The sequence below is a fragment of the Olea europaea genome, chromosome 10, assembly GCF_002742605.1.
Source record: "Olea europaea var. sylvestris chromosome 10, O_europaea_v1, whole genome shotgun sequence".
Lineage (NCBI taxonomy): Eukaryota > Viridiplantae > Streptophyta > Magnoliopsida > Lamiales > Oleaceae > Olea > Olea europaea.
In genome coordinates this window covers 42,241,070-42,259,831 of record NC_036246.1, presented here as the reverse complement: position 1 = coordinate 42,259,831, position 18,762 = coordinate 42,241,070, and the positions used below count along the sequence as shown (strand labels likewise).

General features: G+C 39.8%; 1 protein-coding gene across 1 annotated transcript; it reads left to right on the top strand.

Annotated features, from left to right (window-relative positions):
• Nucleotides 1-10,678: 10,678 nt before the first annotated feature.
• LOC111400695 (polyubiquitin 11-like) lies at nt 10,679-11,982 on the top strand. Its single transcript, XM_023028086.1, has 3 exons — nt 10,679-10,719; nt 11,088-11,232; nt 11,719-11,982. Exons 1-3 carry the CDS (start codon nt 10,679-10,681, stop codon nt 11,980-11,982), a joined length of 450 nt encoding a protein of 149 aa, XP_022883854.1.
• Nucleotides 11,983-18,762: the final 6,780 nt, after the last annotated feature.

The window sequence follows — 18,762 nt, the reverse complement described above, 5'->3', positions numbered from 1 at the left end:
AGGGGGGTGGAGACGAAGAGACAAAATATGAACAGCCACATTTCTGCCTAATAAACGGAATTAAATAGCCCAAAGTTTTGGGAAAAGTGGTGGAAATATCAAAAGAAAATGGACAAGATTTTTAGCACAAAGCAGTTAAATGTTTAAAGAATTGACAACTAAAAAACAAACGTCAAATAAATGCACAAGAAGTTAATGTTCATTAATGATGAACAAAGTTACAAAAGGAAAAATCAAATTACAAAAGAAAAAAGACATCATATGTCTTAATTACTGTCCACCCCATACTGAACGAATTCGTTCCCTAAGTTTTTTCCAATCTCGTTCTGCCGAGAGGAAGTGATGTTCAATTCAGCCGCGACATCATCATCAACTTCCAACTTCTTGTACTGCTCGACCAAGGACTTAGTTCGCTCAATTCCCTGGGAGGCGTTGCGCTTTTTAGCAACCATTCTCGCCCTGCAGTCGTCCATTTTGGCTTGAAGTTCCTTCATCTGAGCAGCCAAATTAATCATAAAAGAGTCTTCAACCATGACTTCGGAAGAGATTTCTTTCAACTCGTCCTCAGCCTTGTTAATCTCCATACGCAAAGACTCTTTCTCAGCTACGGCTCGAAGATATTGAGTACGTTTGGCCTTTAGTTCAGCATTCTTGGCCAGCAAAGAAAGGACCTCGGAGTGGATAACCTTCAACGTCGCTTTAAAATCGGCAGAAAGATTGAGCGACGGAAGCGTCAGTGATTGCTCCAACTTCGCACTCAAGTGCTCAAGTTTATCCTTGTGTCTGGCAGCACTAGCCCTTCCAATATCCATATCTATGAAGGATACGTACTCAAGTATCGACTCCTTGAGGAACTTCAAATCTTCCTCTGAAGAAGCAGCAGGACGATCAGATGGAGCAGGGCGAGACGTCTGGACTTGCCCCCAGGAAGCGAACAAGTCTTGGATAGAACGCACAATTTTGTCAGCATCCTGCAAAGAAAATTGCCAATATTAAAGATCCTCACTACAACGAACAAGATAAAAATAGAAGTGAAGCAAAGACTACCTCATCAACAATCGTAGAAGATGGCATGCCCTCAACCAAGCTTGCCACCAACGACTCTTCCATTTGTGAGGACTCCCCCTTGTCTGAGCGAGAAGGTGTTGCCACAACGGGCGGACTCATAGGAGTATCTGCAAAATTCAAGAGCAACAAATCAGAAACTAACAGCACAAGCAAAGGTAAGACATCAAAAGACTGAATTACCTTCTGCTTCAATGTTTGGGGGTTGACGCCCTGGTAAGAAGGTGGCTCATCCATGGGTTGTGATGAGGACTCTAGAACTGAAGATGTCTCTTTAAGCGTAGCCCCCTCATCAACCGATTTGGATGATGTAGCCTCAGCAGAGGATGATGGAGCAGGAGTTGTCAATGCCAAAGCCTTTGAAGGAGAGGCTGAGCTTTTTTGAGAAGTCCAAAAGATCATCAGCACACAGAAAAATTTCAAGTGTGGAAAAGTATACTTGTGAGTAAGCCAATTTAATTACCTTCCTCCTGACGATAAGAGGGGCATCATCATCATCATCAACATCATCCTCCAGAATGGGAGATGCGGAGGCTGGCCATTTGCAGCTTGGGGCACTCTTGGCTGTAGTAGGCTTGGCAGGGAGAGAAGAAGATGGACGAACAGACTGTTTAGTGAGACGAGAAGGAGAAGGACTCCGAACGGACAAAGGAGTGACCAAAACAGAAGGAGGAAAAGAAATGCTCGGTTGGTCTAATGAATGAAAGGCACGATTGGCGTCAGTCGCAAATAATCTGGGCTTCACCGATGGCCAGAGTTGTTCAAAAAGAGGGTGAATGGCGTGGCTAGAATTGAAAGGGGCTAATGAAAAATGGCTGGTTAAAAGAAGATCACGAGCATCTATAGCCTCTGCCTCCGCCTTATTAATGGTATAAAATCGGTCAACTAAGTTCCTTGAATAGCAAGGAGGAACAGGCCAACTTTGGCCGAAACCAAGCTGATGAGCAAAAAATTGGGGAGCATAAATTTCTACCCCCGCCTTGGCATTGGTCCCAGTTAGAATATCATGAAATAGCTCCCTCCAGGTTAAAAACTGGATCCAAATGAGTAGGGAGGTGCTCGCGCTATCTATAGTGGAAGGGGGATGTACATAGTTTGGAGTCAAAAAAGGAGGAAAAGGAAAAAAAGGAAGGGATTGAATCCAAAGAATAAAAGAATGAAAAAATGTCCCTTCTGGACATATTTACAGGAGCTAAGGGCTCCATGGCTAGCCCATAACAGCTAGCAGAAGAGTGAGAGATTGATGGAGCACCAAGCAACGAAAAATAGGATCTCAACCACAGTTGAGTGAACCAAAGAGGTCCACTGCCAGTGGGAGATGCACCATTCTTCAATTGAGCTTGAAGAGAGGCCATGCCTCTATAAAGGGCAGTCAAAAACAAAGAACATAAATTCAAAGGCCTTCCACACGCCAATTCGTGCGCTATAGGTAAATAACTCAAGGAGGGTTTTATGCTTGGCACACACAAAACATATTTACAAAGCCAAACTAAAAGGAAAGCCACCCGCTCAGTATGGGAAGGCTCAGCGCTCGAATGATTGTGAAGGGTTTGCAGGCTTGAATAAGAATCGGTGTAGTTTTTACCAAATTTTGGGGTGCCACCAGAAACCAAGATACCAGGAAAAATGGTATCGCCAAAAGGTGGTAGATTCACCAGGGCCCCAACATCCCTTAAGGTAATAGACATGGGGCCAAGAGGGAAAATAAATGTATTATACTCAGGAGACCAAAAACTCAAAGCAATCAAAAAGAGTGCTGAATCAAAAGTAGGGGGGTGAATAGAGATTTCTAACAAATCAGAAATCCTAGCGCTATCAAAAAGTGCCTTAGTAGGACCATAACCCACAAGGCGAGCATGCCACCTACGAAAAGCTACATCAGATTTAGGCCAAGTGCGAATACCTCTTTCGCGAAGTGGCCCCAGCGATAGAGAGTTTAGAAAAGGAGGGCCATGAGTGCAAGGAAACAGCTGACCCACCGCCGCCTGTTCAACTGCCTCTGCATTGTTGAAGAAAGGACCTAAGTAGAACTCATTACGTTCGACATCGGCGGGCGCGAGAAAACTCGAAGTTATGTATGGGCGACTCAGAAGTTTCTGAAAGTCATCAAAAAAACTAAAGGAGTCGCCAGCTTGAGATTGTAAAGCAGCCATTTGAGAAGGAACGGAGTTTTTCAGGGTTACGTTGCAGGGAATCAAAAGATGAACAGTAAATCGTGAGAGAGACGCAAAAAATTTGGGGACGTGGTTTAATGGTGCAGTGAAATGGCGTGTTTGAAGTTTATAAGGGTTTGCAAAATGACGCACCTTTTCAAGTTATAGAAGAAAACAATGATTGAAATTCTTGAAAATTTTGAATGTTGCTGGAAACACAAAGTGAATATGGCAAAATTTAATAATTATTATTAATTCTGCCATATTGGGGGGTAATTGTTGACACATAAAAATTCAGCCCAAATCGAACAGCCCAAGGAGTGAAGCCCAATTGGAGAATCCCTAAATCAGATAACCCAAAGAACAAAGCCCAATCGAACAAATCAAGATGAAGGCCCAAATAAGGAGGCCCAAGAACGCGGTAACGCCATCGCCCAAGTTTGCAAGTCGCCCAGAATTTGAGCGAATGAAGTGTCATACAGTCGCCCAGAGCTGTTACTCTATTCTCGCCCAAACCTTCAAGTCGCCCAAGGTCTTAACAAACATATGAAGAAGTGCAGTTATCAAAGCAGTTATTAAAGCAGCCCTATCACGTTCCACGATTCAAAGAATTCAATCGAAAGCGGTTGAACGATGAAGAGTAATGGCAGCAGTTAAAAAAGGCAGTTTTCATGACAAGTTGGCCATTACGAAGAAAGTGGGCAGTTATAGGACGATCAAGCAGTTTTTAGGGCGGTTGATCACAAAGAGATCGTCCATGAAGTATAAAAGGGAGAAAGGACATAGAAGCAAGGGTCCGAATCAAAAACTCTCGAACAAAGAACATGTAATTTTCATTTCCTTAGCTTAGATTTAAACACTTTTCTTTCAGTAACTCGTGTGCTTGCGCCTCTTGGAGGCATGTTGTTTTTAATTTCCAATTATAAAGTCATCACCAATAAAAGAACACCCCTTTTTGGGACTTTGTCTCAAGAGGTTTGTCCCTTACACAATCGTCTGATCCTTTTTAATTGTTAGCGACTAACCCGCGCGAAACACATAGTTACATTTAGTTTTGATAAAAATAGCAAGAATGATACTCAAGTCAAGCCATAACGATATCTAATTTATGATTTATCAATTACGGCAGAAGCAGTGGCAGAGCTAGGATTATTGCTCCCGTGGAGACGGATAGAGGGTGCAGGCTTAGGCTGCTAGGCTGCAATGATAAAATGGACACATTAATAAGACTATGCCTCTAATTTTCTAAGTCAATTAGTTCCATAAATCTCTGAAATTGATCTTGCTAAAAATACCAGATATGGTGCTTTTGCAGTAAGCATGCGCAGGTTCTTTCAGGTTTTATTTCTTGTCTATTTTTTTCGCAGTCAGTTTGTGTTTTTGCCTCTTAGATTTGGTAAACTAAGGTGATGAGCTATTCTTTTGGCAAGCCTATTTCAATGCACAACAAAATGTAGTTGTGGAAGGGGGAATTGGAGTACAACTAAAAAATAGAGACTTGTTTCCTAATTCAAAAACACAATATCTTATGCAAAGATATATTAATGCATTATTATGTTGTATTTTTACTTTTTACCAAAATTTCAACAATATCAAATGGCTGTTGAATTGAGTAACATTCTGTTTGTAACTTTCTACTTAATACCATCTTTTTTCCTGGAATTCGGTGAGGCTTAATTCCTACTATAAGAAATCTATTAATAAATAATAGCCTCCCTCAAATATACAATAAGAAAATGCGCATGACAAACAAAAGGGCATAGCAACTAGTAAGAAAAACATGAAAGTAAAATCCAAGAGCAATGAAGTTATTTATCACAATCTGGTAACTTCAGTCATCTAGCACTTCTGATTTTCTATACATATTGCATATGCTGTCATGCCAGGGTCCTTTTCTTTTCGGCTCCAAGTAGAATAGTAGGAAGACATTATTTGATATAATTGAGGCAATGCTTTCACCTACATCATTCTCTATTTTAGATTGCTCATCCTCATTTCTATCCTTAATTCAGCTGATATCATCGCAACGAGATCCACAAACTTGCAACCAACAATCATGAGTCTATATTGCACATATTATGAACACGTTCACAAATTTCATGCCTGCAACCCCACAAAACATATATAATCACAAATATGTCTATTAACCACACTGAAATTTTAATGGAATGTGCGGAATAAGAGATGTGGTAATTGGATTAATCCGTAAGCCAATCCATCCAAACATAACGACCTCTTTTATATACAAACTCGCACAAGTTCATAATCATGGAAAATAGAAGGAAGGTCCATATTGCAGAATAAGTCTAAATAGGCCTCCCAACAAATTTACAATTCACATTAATCCATTTATGTAGATGAACACATTAAAGACACACCGTTTAAGAACACAATATTTCATATCAGATGCAATAATTGGGTACAAGACATTATATATAGTCTTACACAAAATTGAAAGGAAATATTATTCATAAAAAATTACAGCTTTGACATTTTGTGAATTCGACTAATCAAAAGTTTGTATGGCTGATTATCAAGAAATTTGTTTCGAAAATTTGTAAATAATTCTCAGGAGGAGGAAGATCACAAATCTAATGATGCCGATTTTGATAATATTTCTTTACTCATAGAGAACATTGTACGTAATTGCAAACTACACATTCGTTTGGACACCACAAATTGAAGTTGAAATCTCCATTCATTGCAGTATTATTTAATGCCAGCATGATGTAAGGTTTCTCAAATTTCAATTACAGAATTAAAAAAGGGAAAGTTTTGGCCTCATTATTATTTGTGTGTTTTTTATAGGGTAATTAGTATAAAACGTCTTTACCTTACAATATTTTATTGTGCAAGACGTTTCTACCTTTTATTTTTTGACATTTTCACCCTTCATTGCGTAAAAAGTTCTTTTCATCTAATTTTTCAATAAAAAAAATGTAAAATGACATACATACTCTCTTATTTAAATAAAATAAAAAATGGGGAATTTACCAAAATGTCACTTTTTTTGAAAATACACAAAAAACTTTGATGTGCACACAATTTGTACAAAAATGTCACTTTTTTGTTGTCAAATGTCTAAATTACCTTAATTTGACTTTTTTTAGAGTATTTAATGCTCCTTCATAATTGCTTTTCAAAACAATTAATGTTGTGATTTAATTGTTTAATTTGTATATTATAATCATTGAAAATATGAATATTATATTGTAAAATAAGAATTTAGTTAATAAAAAATGAATATAAAATCCTTCAAAACCCTTATTAACATTAAAAAACAAATTTATTGTCAAACAAAACCTTATTTCATTCATCTTTTTCATCCATTTTCTTCTTCCTGAAAAAGACATTATTTCATCAATCTTCCTCATCTATTTTGAAAGGTCAGTTGTTACGAATTGTTTATATTTCTATGTAATAGCTTACTTTTTTTTAAAATGTTAAAAACAACATGATGGTCTTGTTTTTTTTTTAATATTGTTGAAGGAAAAACATACCAAAAATATTTTAAAAAATGTGAAGTATTCCATATTTAATGAAGCATTCAATCATTTATTTCTGGAAATAGGTTGTGATGTTGTAGTTGAGAAATGATTATAAGCATTAATGCTACTAAACACATTTGAAGTTTCTCGACAGTTCCGACACTTCAACCGTCGAACTCGACATTTCGAAACTGTCGGGATCGACATTTGAACTGTCGTACCCGACATTTATAAATTGTCGGGATAGATAAGTAAACTGTCGAATTGGACAGCTGAAAATTCTTGACACCCTTAATTTGACCTTGTAGTAGCATAGGTTTAAATATTGGAACGTGTCACTTTCATGCTATTATATAGTCGACATTTTGATTGCGCATAATTCTTATCGTTGCACTCCCAACATTTTAAGTATGAACATCAATTTGAGATTCATCGTGTCACACGGGGGAAAGTTTGTTTACGTGAATGACGAATGGAAGTGGACTGGGGACAAAACTACTTCCATTTTAGTGCCGAGCAGTATCACACTACCGGGGCTATTGTTGCGGTTGAACGAGAAACTTGGTGTTTTCGATCCGCGCACAAAATTGGAATTGAAGTTCAAAGTTTCGAACATGAATATACCGCCGGTCGAAATACTCGAAGATGAAGATGTAAATTAGTACATATCAGTTAATAAGGAAACTGCCCTCTGCGTTACGACTTTGGAAACTGACCTGCCAAGTGTTGAAATGGAGAGGGATACAAATTACAGCCACCAATTGTTCACCGCAGTAGAAGATCACCACACCGTATAGGACGACGACCTCAATCATCAACAAAGTGTCCCAAACAATAATGCAGCAGATGCTCCAATTTTCGATGTTCTGACTGCACCACTACATGAGATGTTCGACGATCCCTTACATGGTACAAATACTGGTAATATTGCTGACGTTGACGAAGAACTATTATCACATTCCAAAAGTCCGGATACATGCGATTGGATTTCCATTGTCAATATACTGGATCTTACCGAAAGGGAAATATCTTTTACCAAGAAAGGGTTGTACTCGAGAATTCGTCTACTTGCGTTGCGAGAGAAGCTTCAATTTCAGGTTAGCAGGTCAAGCCAAAAAATGTTAACCGTTGTATGTGCCGACGATAATTGTAAGTGGATGTTACGTGCTTCGAGTGTGAAGCAGTCCGCCATCTTCATGATCCACAAATTCAACAATTTGCACACATGTTCCATAGATTATCGTCGTAATGCACATCCACATGCCACTAGTAATTGCTGAGCAGATTATGGGGAAATTGGATAATACGTACGGATCGTATGATCCTACCGCTATTGCTCGTGACATGAAACGTGAGTTTGATGTGAAAATTAGTTACCATCAAGCACGTAGGGGAAAGGTTGCTGCTTTACATATGCTACATGGTATACCGGGTGATAGCTTTCAAAAACTTTCTTCGTACTGTCACGTCCTAGGAGAGAGTAACTCAGGGACAGTAACGCACATCGAAGTAGATTCTCGTAAAAGGTTTCATTACCTTTTCCTAGCTTTCGGTGCAAGCATTCGGGGTTACCTGCACTACATGAGGCCCGTTATTTGTGTTGACGACAGTCACTTGAAAGGTCCGTACAAAGGTACCCTTCTACTGGCAACTGCCCAAAGCGCCAACAAACAGATTTATCCGTTAGCGTGGGGGATTTTTGATGCCGAAACGAATAGATCGTGGATGTGATTTTTATCAAATTTGAAAGATCTTATAGGTGACTCGGACGAATTGGTGTTTATTTCGGACAGGAAAAATAGTATTGAAAATGTCATTGCCCACCTATTTCCTCGGGCTCACCACGGGTGCTGTGTTTGGCATATGAAAAATAATTTAATCCAGTACAACAACGCAAGTTCAATATTTCTATTCAAAAGAGCCGCAAGAACATACCGGATCAAAGAGTTTGAAAGACTTATGGGACAGTTTCATATGGTTAGTGCAAGAGCGTACGGGTACTTGGAGCGAGTGGGTTTTCCATTTTGGTCACGTACACTATTTGTTGGCCAACGGTACAACATTTTGACCAACAACAACACAGAATCTTTGAACTCAATGTTGAAACATGCCCGTTCGTTGTCGATCACGTGCTTAGTGGAACATATTCGGCATACTATGCAGAAGTGGTTTTATGAACATCGAGCAAGTGCAACCGCATACAGTACCGTTCTGTCACCAACGATAGAGAATGAGTTACGGACGACGTTCGAAGCAGATACTAGGCTGCGAGCGCATGGCTTGACAAATAACTTAACACAAGTTGGAATATCCAATGACACGGACATCGTAGACTTCTTCGAAAAGACGTGCACTTGTCGTGAGTTCCAACTGAATCATATGACATGCGTTCACGCAACCCATGCTGCTTGCTTGAGAGGTAAGTCGTTGTATGATCTCTGCTCACCGTATTACACATCCGAGTACGAGAAGGGTGCCTATGGAGAAGCTATATATCCTATTCAGCGGAAGTGGACTGGAATGTTCCAAAATTACAGGTACTCCTATTATGCCCCCTAGTGTGCATTGTCCTCCAGGTAAACCACCTACACGACGTAAGCGATCCAGACACGAGTGCACCACACGGCTCAGGAAATGCAATCGCTGCGGTGGACTTGGTCATAACCTGACCACATGTTCGAGCCACACTGTACCGCGTCCGATGTAAGCAGCATTTTGTACATGAGTGGTTGAAGTTGTAAGTGAAGTGTTCCCTCGATGTTGTTTGTATATGACAATGTAAATATTGTATTACTGTTTTCATTCTCTTACGCGTAAACATTACTCTTTGTTATGTTAACATTTACAGAATGCAAATAGGCACAACGCACTGCATAACTGTCTCGAACCAAAATACAATTTTGTTGTGTATAACATTGTTGCCATTGTTAACACATGTAAATAGAATGTACGGAATATAAAAAGTTCAACCATTATACAAGTTTCCTTTGAAATGCATATTACGAACACATCATTTGTAGCGTAAAACACTGTCCGCAAAGTTCAGAAACTACGTTCAATGTACACATTAGGTTGTGTTCATTCAGCCAAACTATATGTTATATGAATATGAATACTACATACACAGAAAATTTTCCAGTAAACCCCGACAGTTCATCTGTCGTTCTCGACAGATTGTGCTTGCCATTCTCGACAGTTGTGCGACGCTCCACTTAACAAAATATAAAAAACACATAACTTGCCAACGGGAGTTTCCTACTTGCTACAGAATTGGTTAAGCGTCACAAAATTCATCCGTTACAAAAAATCACTATACATACATGCATAGAAACCCACACACGCAACAAAGCCGGACTCTTCACTCGGACCTAACACTTGAACCTTCTTCCCCACCGTCATCATCCGAGCTGATAACAATTACCTCGGGCGATGGAACGCGACCTTGCCCTACATCCTCATAACGTTGAACTTCGTCTGCATCCATAAATGGGACCACCCATTGAAGCACATTTCTCGGAGACTCACCTTCATCACTTGTAACTTCGTTCAGGTTCGGAAAGGGAACGGTAGTGATGGCTCTCCTACCATCATTCGAACTCACTTCCTCATCGTCTGAAGAAATTACGATGGGACATAGCGGGGTTGAACCGGGTGTTTGCATCGGTTCCTGAAGTGCCAGCGATGAATTGCTCCCCATGGACGATGCCATTATTTTCGTACAAAGAAACAGACTTCAAATACTTTGATACGTTCCTGCTACAAGATGCCTCAGAAAGAGTTTCATATATCCCACTTGAAGAGTGCAAGCCTTGCTTTATACTGGAGTTATATGAGGACATTTAAAGCAATTTACCAACCAACCATCATTTCATTTCTACTTAACACTTGATTGACCATTGGTGTGATGGTTAAGGGTGTAAGTGTACTTTAATGCAGTCCATAAATGGTGAGAATTATGAGTAAATTGTACCCATGTGCAAGACATGCAATGGCAACATTCCTGCAATGAATTTGTACTTACATTAATTTACAAAATTTTTGTAGTCCTTAGTCACAATTGAATACAGTTTTTAAATTCTAAATCATAGGAATTGCATGAAAAATTGATAAAATTAATGTCCCTGCCAATGAAGATGAACATTGGGTGACTTTACAAGTCATTTTTAAAATAAACTATAATTTCTACGAACAAGCGAATTTATACTAAAACGCATGTCAAAATAAACATACATCGGTTGTAATGTTGGGGTCAACGTAGCAAAGATAACACCGAATTTTTCATTCTACGGTAATGCGAATTTTACAATAATTATTGTCCTTAATCGTTCGACCACATTCCATTACACACAAGATCATTTCATACCATGACTCATTTGTGCAGGAATAACACTTTCAACTCCAATAAAATTAAAGTACGGAATACTACTACTTCATCAAGTACCATGAACATCAAAATAATTAGAGTACAAACAAATGTCCTGTCTCAATGCGCGTTCTACTTAACCATATCCCCATATGGAATTGAAGTAATCTCATAAACCCCCTTGACATCATCAACCACATCATATGTGATACGATGTAATCGTCTCCACAGTTGCACCTTCAGGCATGAACCTAGGTTTGGATCCCTTTAGTTGTTATTTGGTGCTATTAATTACACCTTTTCATCATTGTACAAAAATTCGTCATCACACCTCAATGAAAGCACATGCTCAACTGAAAAATCAGCCTTCCGAATTAATCAGCTGCCTACCTGCATCAGGTGTCTGCTAAAGTGAAATTACAGAGCAGAGCAAGTTCGTAACTATCCATCCAATCAACGTAAGAACCAGAAAATGTACTCACCCATGGAGTAAAAAACGTGCAGGCAATCTAATCATCAAAAAACGAACCCTTTCATATATCATGAACAATACAGGCCATAAATATAATGATGACGCCAACATACAAGACAAGGAAGGCATCGCACCAGACCAACACAGAGGCTCATGTTCGCTGGTTAAAAAATTCAGGATGGTCGTAGTTCGGGTGACTATAAAATTCATAAGGAGTCCACACTCCACTTGGTGTTGAGGCTTTGTGGTGGCAGGCAGATTATTGTCAAAACCCTTACTGGGAAGACAATAACCCGTGAAGGTGAAAGCTCCGACACCAGCGATAATGTTAAAGCTAAAATTCAGGACAAGGAAGGAATCCCACCAGACCAAGAGTCAACTCTACACTTCGTGCTGAGGTTGCGGATAGGCATGCAGATTTTTGTGAGGACTCTAACATGAAAAATCGTCAGTTCGTGTTGACAAGTCATATGACTGGGATGTATAAGAATAATGATATATTCATTTTAGTTATGATGTTGATATACTCTTTCACATTTCATGAACAATACATACATTATGTCGTCAACGCATACACACAAAATTTACCAACACTACCATCTTATGCTTGCACTAAACATGTATTATAGTAAAACGATATGTACTCTACAAAAGACAGTTTAACGTGTACCATATTTCATGAACAGTAAATGCATTATGTTGTCAACGCATACACACAAAATGTACCGACAATACCATCCCATACTTGCATTATACATTTATGTACTGTACATAAGACAATTTAACGTGTAGCATATGGGTGAGCAAACGTATCCATTCATAAAACAAACCAAATTAAAATCATGTCTTTGTTACCAACAACGTATCTACTACTACATCAGACCTTACCAAACCACTTGAACTCACTCATTTCTTTACTCTCTTTGCCCTTCTCCTCGTGTATGGCGTCCGGGTAGGTGGTACAGGACGTCGAACACGAGTCGATTCCCGCCTGTTTGTGCTGCCCACATTGCCTCCCTTCTGGGGTAGGTCACTTGTGCCGGCAACTCTGTGTCAACACCCATATAAAACATTTCAGCCCGAGATTATTGAAGGAAAAAAAGCACATACCGTCCACCTCCGTGACGTCATGGGTCGATGGGCCTTCCTCGTTGTCGTCGCTGGGAAGGGTGGCTACAGTCTCTTCTGGATCTAGTTCAAAGGAAATTTGGTGAAATGGACAAACACAAGATATGAATTATCATTTGCATAGGGAGGAAGTGTTTGGTAATAGAACCTAAATCACAAAAGTTGGAAAAAATTACGCACGTACCGTTCATGTCCTGCATGTCATCCTCCTCCGTACGGTCGTCGTCCTCCGGGCTCTGTTCGTCTCCGCCTTCCCCGTCTAGTTGGAAGACAGAGAACAAATGAATGAACGAGTGAAATTGAATACATATGCGTATGACGAGATGAGATGACAGAAGATGAAAAAAGAACGCACGTACCGTTCACCGCATGCATTTCACCCTCGTCTGCATGGTCATCGTCGTGTGGGCTCCATTTGTCGCTGCCTTCCCCGGCTACTAAAAAAAAATAAGAAATTATTGAACGACTTAAATTGAAGACAGTAAGTAAAGGCGAATAAAATAGGACAAGAAAGATATCACGAGATGAGATGACATAAAATATAAAATTTATGCACGTACCGTTCCCCTCCTGCATTTCAGCCTCGTCAGCACGATTGTTGTCATGCGGGCTCCGTACGTCGCTGCCTTGCCCTTCTACTTGGAAACCAAAAAAATAATTAGTATTACAGTCAAATTCAATAGACTAGCATATCACGAGATGAGATGACATCGAAGACCAAAAATGTGTTACACAGAACTAACGGATATACCATTCACCTCCAAGTTCCCGATAAGGAAAGGACGGCCACCGTCATCCGGGCATAGGTCCATGTCGCCTCCATGTACATCGAAGTAATTTTGCAATTTCAAAAATATATTTGTAAGCAAACGCATAGGAAAAATTGCACACATATTGTAAATGGAAGTAACAGTAACATAAACACATACCCTTGTAGGGGTCGTCCCTAAGGTTTGGCTCATTCACGACCGGAGTTGCAGCGGAAGTGGAGGTGCCACTAGACGGGGGCACCAAGGTAGATATGAAGTCCCTCAGTCTGGCGAACACCTCGATGAGGTGCTGCATGATTTCAAACTTCACGGTCCGCAACCTCATCTCGAAGAGGATGCGCTGGTCATACAACATTCCCTCCACGTCCTTCCTCATCAAAGTCGGTCCACCACGCGTACCCTGAACCCCAGATGTGGACGGGGCAACCATTGGAGTGGGTAATGCACCCGACTGTTGTCCCGAGGCATCCACTTCGTCCTCGCTGTCACTACCATCGATCTCGCTGGAGGGGTCGCGACCGCTTTCTCCACTATCATCAGGCTTAGACCCATCGTCCCCATTGCCCTCTGGTGTCTGATGGCCATCGCTCGCAGATGTGTCAATGTCCTTGGCCCCTGCACCGAACTCGTCATCATGCCCGTCTCCGCGGCGCTACCGTCAGCTCTCCCACTAGCTAGTGCCGCCTCATGGAACTGTGGCCCGACAACACTCCTAGGGAGGTCGTCCAAAAATTGCATTGGATGATCGGGAAATGGCACCAAACTGGCGATGTATGACAGATAACGCTCGGCCTCCGTGGGACGCAGTGTAGCGTGCACGTGCAGTTGTAGAAACAGGGGAGAACATGTAGTTAAAATATAATGCATACTATTCCCAATTAAACAAAATAATGGAAAGGCAAATGAAAAATGTCCATGACCTGTACGTCCCTGAAGAACGCATCGTATGTACGCTACTACGGTTGTTTGGTGGAGGTCCAGTACAGAAGCCGGGGCGAGCGTTCACCCACACGCTCACCGAAGCGTTCGCCAAGTTCGGGCATGGCCTCATATGCCCAAATCTGTCCGGACGATAACAAAACAAATGTCGCATTAATATCCGTCCAAACACTGTGGAGGCATGATCTAATATTGACAAACAAAACACATAAACATAATGTTGTTCGTACTTGCATGACAATCGAAAATCCGTGAATTGTGTAACTGACGTCCTTCTCGTTCTTTGTCTTCGCATCGCTCATTTTATGTGCCCAAGTACCCCGGAATCCCTTTAACAAACACCTATACCCCACTTTGGCCCAGGGGTACGAAAAAACAGCTCCAGGTCGTCCATGATGGCAAGTGTATCCTCATCAATGCCAACATTATGGTCCGAAGCAGTGATAACTCCTTCCACAAGTAGAGCAAGCCCGAGCTTGTATCTATCTGCCTGGGGTATCGAAGCGCGGAGAAAGGCCTTCTCCAACTGGGCACATGAAATCTTCTCTAGCGATTTGAAATATTTTTCCTTTAGCCTCCTCTTCTCCAATGCCTTTGTGTACCGATCACCCTCCAGAAACGACCCAGCATGTAGTCTAGTGACGATAGCATACTCCTACAGTCCAAACGGGGTAAGATGGCCCTGCACGTTGAACCCCATCTCATGGGACTTATCGCAAGGGATCCCTCGGCACACCAGTGCCTGGATTAGCTGAGCGGAAAACTGGATCTCCGAAACGTTAGCAAGAAACCCAAGGCAGGAGTCGCGAAAGTCAGCCCGAAGTTAGTCGTCAAAGTTATCCATCACTATTTTTATGTACTTTAAGTTGCTCCGTTGCGAGATACGTGCCGACAACCATACATTCTCGGGCACCAGAAATTGAAATTCCATAATATCTGCAGATGAAACGATAACGATCAGACCATAATTTAACAGCAACTGAATATTACAAATTACAAGCGTACTTCCGCAGAGCATACAACCACATCAATCGGAATAAGTAATACGAGAAATGTATAAGAACATATCATCTATCCAAAGTTGCAGTAAACATTTATTATGATGAATTGTCTATGCAATATTCAACAAAATAAAATGTTAGCAAATTTTTTTTGTAATGTACGAAAATACATGCGGTAATGACATTTGAATGTTTGACAGACATGTTGTTTCTCGACGCACGTGCTGTGTCGTCTGTGCCCACCGTCATGTGTCGAGATACTGTCACCAAAGCCTGTGTCGACAGATGACTGTACTCTTCCTTACAGTGGTATACGTCATCTGTCGAGAATGCCCGTAGCTAACTGTCGAGAACGACAGTTCATCTGTCGGGGTTCAGCCAACTATCGAGAATAACAGGAGGCAAATGTCGGGAACGACAGTTTTCAACATAAATATGGCATACGTATGTATGGTGCCCCAACTCACAAACTTGCTATATAATAGCGGAAAACCAGGCTCCCGAAAATTCACAAAACGCTTTAAAACTTAGATGTTACATATGCATGGTGCCCTATATCAAAATGTAGAACATGCCTAAATCCGGTCATCCCAAAAATCATAATGAAGGTGAAAACGTGGATGTTAATTCTAGAAAATCATTTCATAGCCAGCCATGTAAACAAGTACGAATGTAAACACAACGAAGCAACAAAGTAAAAAACAACCATTACAGTAGAAGGCAAGCAAACAAGACTAGTTTCCCCTTTATAACTACATCGAAAACACCAAATGATGCAACTGCGCACCGAACAATCTAAGAGATATGCAAAGCAGCAAGTTGGTTTGTGAATATCTTGTGCGAGATAAGTTCAATACATATTCGTATATCACAATAACAAGAGAGAAGAAAGTGCTTTCACCTCGTCTAGTTGTAGCAGTTGTAAAGAGATATGAACAGATACGTCTCTTTTCTTCATCCACACTCCACAAAGTTTGGTTCTGCAACAACAGAAGAAATGTTGTGCATAAAAAACATATTGGAAAGGACCATACATTGAAATTGCCACATTTCTTGAATACCAATCTCCAAATATTTTAATTATTTCGCATTATAAACTGAAAGTGTATATCAAGTATAACCAAAAGTAATATTAAAGCTAATTTGTAATGGTCAAATCCCTTTTCCAAATCAGCCCACAGAATATTGATTCCTATAAGTTACACCTAAAGAATTCATGGTTTTGATAGAGACCACAGTGCTGAATTCTGAAATGTGAAGCAAGGATATCAAGTTCACGATATATGTATCAAGAGAAAGTTCATATTCACACATGAAGAATACTGAAATCAAGAAACTAGAAATTGACATCATAACCCAACTAATTGATGCTTAAGCAGTTATAAAGAGAAAATACACTAAATGCTTACGGTTTCGCGTATATCCAATTCAATCTGGTATTCTCATGCAGTACTGCTGCATTTAATTACCTAAATGAGTTTAATAACGGGCAAAAGAATAGCAAGTGCAAATGATGATATTCCATCATTACCAGCTCCTTGCATGTTCAAGATTTTCATAACTAAGTTCTAAATCTCAACAATCTCAAAAGACGTGACCTTCTTTCAACAAATAATAAAAATGGTCCTCATTCAGAACAATGCATCTTTTCAGTTCCACCTTAAACCCTTCTTGGACTTATAAGTCTTAACCGGCAGAATTTGATCACTAGCCGCATGATGCAGCGTACTAGGAAGCTCATTTTTCAGATAAACACTCAAATATTGACCACTGTCTAATGCTTCATTTATCTTAACGACAACATCCTTTGGCAAAAAACCAGATGACGAACAAATTACAAACAATGGAGTATATAAAGGATCATACAAGTTACGAACACATGCACAATCACATCTAAAAACACACACAAATAAACAAACACATTCAGAACAATGCATCTTTTCAATTTCAATTTTAATCTCCAAAAGTCTAACATATAACTTCCGAAACTGATCAAGCTACAAACATATTTAAGGAGTATTAAATAAGTGAAACTTCCATTCAACTGCAAACTTCTCCGAATACTGAGCAATATTAGCAACAATGATGACTTTATACCAGCAAAAGATTTTAATTCAGGTCATATGTCATCAACTAATATTGTGTAAATTTCCATCTTTACTGGAAGTAGATACAATGAAAATTCTTATAAAATTCAAAAGCAACTGATGTGATTTACACAACTTGACAGCCAAAATAATGAAGAGAGAGTCAATTATGTTGAAGCAAAGGAAGATGACGAATTGTTGTTGGCAACCAAACAAGAAAAACATAAACAATCATAGTACCTTGACATCAGCCATTAGCACTTAGGAATCTATCCAAATTGATGATAAACAAAAATATTACCGTCTCTTGAGCACTTTTTAGCCTTGAATTAGTAGGATTAAATTTTTAATTTTAATTTAAACTAAGAGTCAACAATTCATTTAAATGACGTATTTTATGGACTTCATAATTTCTCAAGTACATATTTCATCAATTTCTATCAAAATCTACTAAACATTTGAAAATTATAATGTCACCCTGATTCTAATTGCACACAAAGGCCTCTCATGTCCCCAAAATAAAACACACCATCTTATTAAGAAAAAATAAATTCCCCAAAATCAACCATACTTCTTCTCTCTGCCGGCGCTAGTGCTTATCGATTTTCGCTGCTAATGTCCCCTTCCAGTAATAGTTTTCTAAAGCCATGCATTTATTCCAAATCATGGCAACAACAAAGTCGATATGGGGGATGATAGTGGGAGTCTCTCCTACACTACTGAAGCTACGATCTTATTATTGCTATTCTTCAATATGGAAATGCAAGGCCCTCGTTCTGTTTCTAGACACTGAATTGTGATGCAAAAGGATTACGTATTTAAAATCTACTTGTATTATGCTTTGTGCTTCACATTCATCCAACAAAAATTCACAGGTTGGACAAGTGCAATACATAGTCCATCAAATAAACACCAAAAACAAAAACCCATAAATTATTTTCGCAAAAGGAAAAAATAAAAAATGCATCCACACAAAACATATTACCGTACGTATGAGTACTCTGGGTAGTTAGTGGATCACAGGTACAGATCGACGCAGTGACAAGATCGCGCTTTAGGTTTCTGTTTTCGGTGAGATGACTTTTCTTACAGCTTTAGGGATTTCGTTTTCGGTGAGGGAGATGAGTTCGCCGGCAGTATGCGATTTCGGTGGTCGGACTGTGTTTCACAGTTTCAGGGATTCCATTTTCGGTGATGGAGATCAGTTCACCAGCTCGGTGGTCGGTTTATCCACAGAGAGGAGTGGATTTTCGCGATCTAGGGATTTGGTATTCTCTTGCTTTCCTTTCGCACTCA